Source organism: Aythya marila (assembly GCF_965140915.1).
Source record: "Aythya marila genome assembly, chromosome: 16".
In the NCBI taxonomy this organism is placed as follows: domain Eukaryota; kingdom Metazoa; phylum Chordata; class Aves; order Anseriformes; family Anatidae; genus Aythya; species Aythya marila.
In genome coordinates, this window is record NC_139057.1 from 1,277,746 (window position 1) to 1,287,201 (window position 9,456).

Sequence of the window (9,456 nt, forward strand, 5' to 3'; positions counted from 1 at the left end):
CGGCCCCGACGCGGGCAGCGAGAGCAGCAGCACCCACGCCCCGAGCCCCCAGATGTTTCCCCACCACCGAGCGCGCAAGCTTCTGCAAGAAAAGACCAAAAAAAAGAGGGGCTGCAGGTGAGGAACCACAGCATCGCCCCCGCCACCCCCTTGGAGCAAAGCCCCTGCCAAACCAGGCAGGCAGGAGTGCTATTTCCAGCCCCCAAAAGACCCAAAAGACCCAAAAACGGACAAAATAAGACTTCCCTGGGGCAGGGGGCACCCTGGGTGCAATCCGTGCTCCCCGTCGGGGCCGGATGCTGAGGGCGATGCTCAGCGGGGTTGTGGCGAGGCGATGCTGCAAAACCAGCAGGACACCGCTTCATTATTTGCGCCAAATAATTATTGGGGGGGGCCCCAAATTATTCCCTCTGCACCCCAGGGCAGGAGGCCGGCCCTCCCCAGCGCCCCGCGAGCCGGAAAAAAACAAAAACCTGGGAGACACAGGGCTGAGAAAAGCCAGCATAAAGCGTTTTTATTGCAATAATAAAACTTGATACCTTTAGGCGGCGGAGAAGGAAGTGAACGGCGGCGATTTCTCAATTTCTCTCACCAAATCACTACGCGGGGCAGAGGGAGGAGGGGCAGGAGGACAGCAGCGGGGGGGGGGGGAAGCTACGCGGCGCAGGAGACCAGACGAAGCGGCGATGACCAGCATCAGGTGGCAGGAGAAAAAAGGCCGGGGGGGCTCAGACCGGGGACAACCGGGATCTGATGTTTCCTTCCCAAAAGGGAGAGGAGGAGGGGGGGTCACACACACACACGCACGCACACACACACATGGGGGGGGTGTTTCCATGCGAGCTGACCCCCACCAGCCCCCCCGCCACCTCCCCTGCCGACAGCACCTTCCGTTTGTCTGCCGATTTTTGTGGTTTTATTCAAAAAAAAAAAAAAAAAAGCTCGACGTAAGTTTTTTTTTGAATTTCTAGGGCGCAACGGAGCTCCCACGGGCACCCCGTCCCCGCAAACCCAAAACGTGGGTTTGGGGACGGAGCCGCTGAGCCGGGAGGGGGGCGCGGGGGCAGAGCAGCCCCCGGCGATGCTGCGCTGGCCCCCGGGGAGCAGGGGGAGGACTCGCTGCTTCCTCGGGTGCAGGCGGGGTGACTACACACCATCCTAGCACTGCTGCGCTCCCCGCATCCGTTCCGCCTCGCCAGCCTCACCCTGCTATGGCTTTTTTTTTTATATTTTTTTATTTTTTTTATTTTTTTTGCAGCAGCAGCAATTTTCTGGTTTGAGAACACCGCAGAGATCTGCGCACCGAAGCGAGTAACCAGCGGGTTTTCCTCGCCTTCAAATGACTCCTAGCTAAAAGGTCAGCCCGTCTGCGTGCTGCCGGTCAAAACTACACCTGGAACAAAAATAAGATGAAGGATTTGACCCCCCCCAATTTAAAAAAAAATAAAAATAAAAATAAAAATAAAAGAGTTGAGGTTTACGGCGTATAGTTTAAAAAGACATAAAAACACGATACGAGGAGGAAGAGTCAGACGCAAAGCTTAGTGACCAAAGGCATTCAATCAAGGTGTAAGGTTATACAATGAGTGTAGTGGACTATCAGGAAAAGCTCCGTACAAAGTCATGTGCACTCTTCTTGAAGCTGAGAATTCTGGATTCCTCCATGTGCCAAACCTGCCTGGGGGAAGAGAGGAGGCACCGTGACCAAGCCCCGCAGGGGGAAGGAGCACGCTCAGCCGGAGTGGCTCTCGCTGCAAACCGCAGGGTTTGCTCAAAGCAGAAGTCGAGCCCTGGTGACGAGGGGGGGGGGGAAATGGCTCGGAGAGCACGGCCCCATCCTGCCTGCACCGTGGGACCCACGCGGGGGTGGAGATGAGGTGCAAAAGGCAGCGGGGACACAGCGTGAAGGAATTGAGGCACGATCAGCCAGCACCAGAACGTCCCCGAGGCATGAGCCTGCTGGGAGCTGCCTGTGTCACCAGAGGGATCCCCAAATCACCAAGCCTCCCACAGCCAGAAATCCTTCTCACAGCCCCAGCCACCCCCCTCCCCAAAAGGCAGAAGATGGGGGGGGCCTCGAGTCTTCCCCCAGCCCCCCTGCAGCCCCCTCCTTACCCGAGGACAGGGCGTTGGGGTAGGTCATTCCAATTTCATGAGCTCCACGTCGAAAATTAGAGTGGCGTTGGGTGGGATGATCCCCGGGTGGCCGGTGGAGCCGTAGGCGTAATCTGGGGAGATGGTCATCTTCGCCCGCTGACCAACGCTCATCTGGGGGCAGGGAAAGGGATAAGGATGTCAGGAGATGTGCAAATATTGTGAGAGTGGCAGCAGGAGGGACACAGATCGGCCCCTGCTCCTCTCCCTGCGCTGGGAAGGAGCGAGGGCAGAAGAGGAACGGGAAAACCATCAGAAGGGGAAGGCACAGGCTGCCAAAGGAGCAGGGCTGCCACAGACGGAGCCGGGCTAGCCACGTCCTTCAGGCACGTGTTTTTGGGGCCAGGCAGGGACTGCCAGACCGTTCCCTCCAGATGGCAGCATCCTCGTGCTGCGCGCGGCGTGGGCGCCGGCTCCCAGCCGCAGTCACGCACGCTGGGGCCGAACCGTGCCACCGAGAAGCCTCCCTCCATCCCTCCCTTCATCCCTCCAACCCTCCTTTCATCCCTCCATCCTTCCATCCATCCCTCCCAGCCTCCGCGTGGGTTTTGCAGCCCGGGAGCCGTTGCTGCCGGGAGCTGGGGGCCCCCCGAGTGCTCCCCGCGGAGCTGACTCAGTCGAGAAATGTCACCGCTGAGTCACCGGCGCGCGCCGTAGGTGTTCCTCAGGCCCGGCCCTGCTCCGTTCCTGCCATCTGGCAGGTGGCAAACGCAGGAGGTGATGATATTCACGCCCACGCCTACCCGTGGCAGAGGGGGAGGAAAGCACGGAACGGGGGGCGGGGAGGGGGCGAGATAAAAGGGCTGCCCGCAGCCATCCACGCCCACGCCGGTGCGCCCGCGCGCGGAGAGAGGCGGCGGGTACCTGGGCGACTCCTTCCTCCCAGCCCCGGATCACCTCCTGCTTGCCCATCACGAACTTGAAGGGCTTGTTCCTGTCGCGGGAGGAATCGAACTTCTTCCCGTCCTCCAGCATACCTGGGGAGAGAAAAGAGGAAGGGAAGGAGAGGAGGGATGAGGCTCGTCACCAGGAACGGAGCCACGCAAACGCAGCCGGGCCGTTTGTCACCTGGCGGTGACGGTCACCTCAGTGGAGCTCACGTGGCCCTGAGTCAAAGGGGATTTGCAGCAGCCTCATTTCCCAGCCTGGGGGTGAGCCCCCTTTCACCAGCACCTCCTGTTGCAGACCGGGGCTGCGGGAGCACCCTTGGGTGAGCAGGATGGGACCCCCCCAGCACCGGCTGCTCCCCACGGCACGGCACGAGCCACCCGGGCAGGTTTCCATCCTCGCACGCTGCTGGCCCCACAGGAGCCAAACCGTGCCCAGGAGTGCTGGGGAGGGGGGAAAACGGTGCCACGTGCCCCGGGCAGCCCCCGTCCTGCAGCCCCCACCACGTAGCGCAGGCTCCACGGCTCCGACTGATACCCCAGGGCTAAATATAACTCCCCCGGCACGGCACGAGCAAGGGAGGAATTTCCTCCCTTCGCCGCGGTCCCTCCCTTGCTCCCTGCGTGACCTTCTTGGGGAATCTCGCAGCCGGAGCTGCCTCATAGGGGCTGAGGCTTTGCTGGGAGAAATTTGGCTGCTGGACAGGCGACGGCCACGCCGGGAGCCCTGCACGGCCACCAAGAGCCCGGAGAAGTTGGTTTTGTACCTGGGGTGTCCACACCGCCGGCACACGGAGCTGGGAGAGGGCTGTGGGCACAGGAACCAGAGCTGAGGGCTCGCAGACCCCAAAAGCAGCAGCTCCGAGGGCTCTGGCGGCGCTGCAGCAGCGTTGGGATGGAGCCTGCAGAGCCACGTCTGGGGTTGTGGGGTCCTGAGGCTGCTGCCAGCTCCCCGTGCCCCTGCCCGGGTCCAGGAACAGCCACGTCCCCTCTCTCCTGAGGCTGCCGCAGCCATAAAAAGGCAGAGGCTGTGCCCGTGGCAGCTGCTGACGAGGAGCACCCAAGGGTTTGAAATCTAAGAGCAACCATCGGCTGCTGCAAACGTTTCTGGCTTCTCGACTTCCCCAAAAAAGCCCGGAACTTGTTTTTTTTTTTTCTGGCTGAAAAAAAAAAGGTCTCTCGAGAAACAAACCTGTCGCCTCGTCCAGCAGCGCACGGGCTGCGGTGATTTCCCCAAACCCTTGAGTCGCTGCCCAGGGGTGAGGGAAAACACGAAACAGGGCACCTGCACGGAGGGCAGGACGCAGCCACATGGGTACAGGACACCCACGGTCCCCGGGGACGGGGCCAGCACCCCCCTGAGCCCACCCAGGGCAGGATTTTCTCCAGCAGCTCGTCACAGCAGGCTGCTGCACATCCCCCTTGGCCTCCCAGAGCAGCCTGTCCCCATTTAGCACCTCACCACGGCGCAGGGGACCCTGCTGCCCCATTTTTGGGAAGGAGAGGTAAGATTTGAGCTCCACAGAAAGCAAAAAGCTCCCCGCGGGGGCCCCAGGCTCTGAGAGCATCAGCAGCAGCTCAGCCGCTCACCCCCCGTTGCAGCCCTGGACTTTGGAACAGCAAATCTGGCTTTTTCTCGTTTCCTCCTTCCAGGACAAACCTCTCGGTGCTCAGCCTGCTCCCAGCCCTGCCTGGCACCGCTCCTGTCCTGGGGACAGCTGAGGAAGGCCAGGAGGGGTGGCGCAGGCTGCCCCGAGCTCAGCTCCGTGCCCTCTGGGGTCACGGGGAGCCGGGGAGGTGCAGGAGGGGGCACCTCGCGCCCACCCTTTTTCCCCTCCCTGCTGCAGGGAAAGGGAAGAGGCTGCGGCCGTGGTTTCCCCACCCCAAAATCGGGTGATGAAAATGAGCACGGCCTTCACCCTGCCAGCAGAAATCGGAGGCCATGCTCTCCCCTCATCCCCTCCACGCTTCGGTTCCGTGCCCAAAGCCCCCGGGACCTGGAGGCAGCCAAAAACCCTCTCGTATGGGAAACCCTTGGGGCACCTGCTTCCTGCAGCAGCATGGAATGAGCCAGCTGAGAGCGAACCCAAAAGCACCGCTGGTGCTTTGGGAGTCGCCACGCACCCTTTGGCACAGGTCTCACCTTCCCAAAACCTGGCCTCGGGGAGAATTTCCAAGCGGGCAGCTCCCCGCCCGCAGGACAGAGGGGTTACCCCCATGGAGATGCCTGCGCCAGCCCAGAGGATCCATCCCCCGAGCCAGGAAGGTGCTGGTTGCACGTGGGGCTCATCCTGCTCCGTGTTACGGGGCCGTGGGATGCCCCCCACCACCACGGCAGCGGTGAAACAAAAAAAAAAAGGCTGCAGCCCTTCGGAGGTGGCATCCTCATCTCCGGCACATCCTCCGCCGGAGAGGCTCCCAGGAGATTTCTTCCTCCAGCCTCCGACGTGTATGAGCAACCATTTCCTCATCCCTGCCGGCCCCGAGCGAGGCGATAATGAGATCTCAAAGTCATTAGTAAGGCCGAGCATCCTCTGGATGCAGGCAGAGCCCCAAGACTCTGCGGGCAGCCAGCAGCAGGAGCCGGCCCAGGCCACGTCCCGGCTCGTCGCGGTGACGCCGCCTTGGGGACCCCACAGCGGGGCCACCACGGCTCCTGGAGCCACCCCAAAGACACCGGGGGGCTCGGAGGAGACGAAGCAAAGAGGAGAGCAGAGAGATTGTGGCCGAGACGGGCTGCTGCCGTCACACGGGGGGGCTCTGGGGAGCAGCCGCGGCGCTGCCAGGTCTCTGCCACACTTGGCACGCTGCGGCCGGGAGCAACGCACGGCTTGGCCCTGCTGCTCCAGCTGGAGGAAGGGACGGCACGGAAAACCCTTTAAGACTTTCCCATTAAGACTTGAGGGCCCTGGGACACCTGAGGAGCGACCAGGACCCGCTCCAGCCCCGTGCCAGGAGGTTGAAGCTCGCCTCTGCTCCGCGCAGCGCTTCGGGTTTTGAGCTTCGGTGTTGGAGCTGCTCGCAGCCGCTCCGAAGCCACAACCCAGCAGGTTCCTACAGCCGGAGGTGGAAGAGGCTCTGCAGGAGGACGGGACCCCACACACGGCTTGGGGACAGGCACTTTGGGCTCCTGCGAGCGCCGGGCTGCTGCTCACCCCCGTAGGAAACGTCTCGCGACCGCAGGCTGCTGCTGGGCGAGCGTGGCAGCGCGCGAGGTGCTGCGCAAAACAGGAAGAGCCCTGAGCCCTGCCGAGCCCTGCTCAGCCCTCACAGCAATTCTGGGGACAGATCCTGCTCCCTCTGCGCCCATCCTGCCAAAAAAAAAAAAGGTCAGAGCTCTCCAGCATCAATCCCTGCTCTGAGCCCAGCTCCCTCCGAGGTGCTGGGCCAGTCCCGGTGCTCCCCAGCACGGCCACTGCTCCCCCAGCTCCTCTCTTCTCTTCTCTTCCACCCTGCTCCCAGCACCAGGAGGGCTGAAACCCCAAGCCTGGTTGTGTTTTGGGGTGCTGAGTGCCCCCACCCCGCCAGCAAAGCCCCCCACGAGCCCGATCCAGGCAGGATCAGGGCTGCAGCCACCAGCCACGCGCTCCCCACGCTCCCCAGCGACCCTCCCATCCCACTGCCATCGCTCCTCAGCGCATCAGAGGACTTTACCCTCCGTTTGGTTTCCTTTAACAGCCTCCTGTAGCACATTTCACATCAAAGGCTCTTTCGAAAGCCCCGCTGTGCCAGCTCCTCCATTCCCCTGCAGGCTCGACTCCAACTGAGAGGCAGAGCTGGCTCCCCGCTGCCCACCCCACGGGGACCTCCCAAATCCCCAATTCCCTCAGCCCAGCGGTGCTGGAGCAGCTTTTCTCCCTGCCTGACGGGGACCAGAAGAAAGGGACAAGGTTCAGCCGCCCCAAATCCCCCCACACACACACCTCTGCTGCTGCTGGGACAATCCCAGCACGTGGTGGCTCCCGAGCCGAGAGGCACGAGGATGCTGTGCTCTCCGCATCCTTCCCTGAGCGTTGCCCTGTCCGTCTGTCCATCCCTCACAAACCTGGGATGAAAAAACTGCTCTCACCCATGCAGAGGAGCTGCTGAGGGGCAGAAAACCCCGGTTCTGGGGCGAGGGGACAGCAGCCCTGCACCTGCCCTAAATTAAGCAATCAGCCCCGAAGCACCCGGGGGTGCAAAGGATGGGAAAAGCCGGCTCCCCGTAATCCCCCCTCCTCCCTCAGCTCCCCCGCTTTTTCTTCTTTTTTTCTTTTTTTTTTTTTTTCCCCAAAAATGGATTTTAATCAAGCGACTGCAAATCTATAGCTCGGGGAGGGAAAGCGGAGGCGCTGCACGCCCAGCAGGGCTCGCGGTGCCCAACGCTCCCTGTGGGTTTCTGCGCAGGGACAGCCACCGACGCGCCCCTACTGCTGCCCCCGCGCTGCTCCGGGCTCGATAAATGTCACAGCGAGCCACAGGGCTGAGGAAATCAACCGTTTCCCCTATTTTTGGGAAGCTAAACTCGCTTCTCTGCTCTCGGGGACGCGGGGAGCATCCAGCGACACAGCAGGGGCACGGTGGCCTGAGGGCACCACGCGCAGTGGACTGGGGGGCTTTCCATTTCGGCTGCCTGCCCGGGGTGGGTGGGATAAATGCCAAAAGGAGACAACGGTAACAACAAAAAAATATATAAAAATGAAACGGAGAACCACTCCCAAGCCCAGCTTATCACCTGCTGCTGCCGGGAAGGGGCTGGCAGGAGAGGAGCCGGCGTTGGGAGCCGCGAGGGCTGGCAGGAGGCAGGGCTGGCCCACCGAGAGCCACTTGACTGCCTGCCAGCGTCCCTTTGTTCTTCCACCGGCGGAGGAAACGGGGGCTGCCGGCAGAGCCCGAGCTGCTTCCTCTCCTCCCGAGCAGGGAATTAAAAATGATGCAGGGTGGGGTGTGGGGGGAGAAGGAGGAGAAGCAGATGGGCCGGACGGCGAGCTCAGACAGCCCCGCGGGAGCTTTTTGGGGGGCCGCAGAGCCCTCCTGCTCCTCTGTAGGGCTTCGCTGTGCACGGCCCGGCACCATCATCCTCATCCTCATCTTCCTCCTGCCGGGGGAGGGCAGGAATTAGCTGAGCCAGATGGGCCGAGCCCTGCTCATCGCGGGGTTTCAGGGGCTGACATGCTGAGCTGGAGCTGCAGGAGAGGAGGCGAGACCCCCTTTAGGGAGGAGAGACCCCCTTTGGGAAGGAGAGACCCCTCTCCATTTGGGGCGTTTTCCAGGCTGGCGACGTCGATTTATTCGCGAAATCCACAGAAACCGTCAAAGTGCAGCGCGTGGAACGTCACCCGCCTCGGCTATGGGGCTGCCCTCCCAAAAAACCCCGCAGGAGAGCCCTCGGGGGGGGGATCCCGCAGAGCTGGGGACACCCAGTGCGCCCCCACCCCAAATCCAGCCCGGGCTGGGCCGGGGGTCCCCGGTTGCACCCCACAAGATACCCCCAGGGGGAATATTGGGGAGGGGGCCACGGGGAGGGCACCGCTCCCCTACTCCCCAGGGACCCCCCCTCTGTAGCATGAGGCTCCCATGGGGGCACACCGAGCACCGGGGGTCTCACCCCGACCCCTCATAGCCCCACAAGAGGGGGGTCTCCTACCCCAAAACCCCCCCGGTGCCACGGGGGAGAGTCCCCCCGTGTTCAAATCAACTCCCACAGGGACAACCGGGGGCGCACCCCCCGGCCCTAAAACCAACCGGGGGCACCCCGGGGCCCCCCACTCCCGCCGGGGGCCGCCCCTCGCCCACCCCAAGCCCCTCACGGGGCCGCCGCGGGGCCCCCCCGCCCCGTTCCCTCGGGGAGCGCCGCGGCCCAGCCCGGCCGCCCACACGCCCGGGGGTCCCCGCAGGCTCCCGGGATGTTTTTGGGGGGGATAGGGGGGCACATCCCGGTGGGGGCCGTTCTCCTATATCGCGACTTTTTGTCGCGGGGCCGACACGAATCGCGATACCCCCCCCGTTCCCCGGTACCGGCAGCGGGGGGGGGGGGGGTACTCACCCGTGTAATGCACCACGCAGGTCTGGCCGCGTTTAGGGAATGTCCGCCCTACGGGGAGAAACACACACACACACAGACCATCAGCCAACCGGGCCCGGTACCGGCACCAACACCGGAGCAGCGGGCCGAGCACCGGGGAGGAGAAGGGGGAAGAAAAAGAAAAAGAAGACCTAAAAATCCCCGGGCACCGACTCACCGTCGCCGGGGGCGATGGTCTCCACGTGCACACCCATCCCGGTGCCGGTGCTGCCGCCGGTGCCGCTCGTCGCGCACCCGCAGCGGCCGCAGCCCGAGGAAGGAGGGGCCCGGGGCTGCGCAGCCGCCGCCACAGCCGCCATGGAGCCCGCCCGCCAGCCCGCCCCGCCCCGCCGCCATCTTGCCCGCTTCCCC

At 63.2% G+C, this 9,456-nt stretch overlaps 1 protein-coding gene across 2 annotated transcripts; it reads right to left on the reverse strand.

The window, feature by feature from the left end:
* Window positions 1–487: 487 nt before the first annotated feature.
* Window positions 488–9,395, reverse strand: FKBP1A (FKBP prolyl isomerase 1A). Of its 2 annotated transcripts, none has more exons than XM_082773534.1 (5): window positions 9,263–9,395; window positions 9,067–9,114; window positions 3,019–3,131; window positions 2,116–2,268; window positions 488–1,674 (listed from the first exon to the last, which is right to left on the reverse strand). In XM_082773534.1, exons 1-4 carry the CDS (start codon window positions 9,297–9,299, stop codon window positions 2,140–2,142), a joined length of 327 nt encoding a protein of 108 aa, XP_082629660.1. In that variant the 5' UTR covers window positions 9,300–9,395; the 3' UTR covers window positions 488–1,674; window positions 2,116–2,139. The 2 variants fall into 2 exon arrangements, with proteins under 2 accessions (XP_082629660.1, XP_082629659.1); XM_082773533.1 differs by having other exon boundaries at window positions 488–1,678; window positions 9,263–9,392.
* Between the last annotated feature and the right edge of the window lie 61 nt (window positions 9,396–9,456).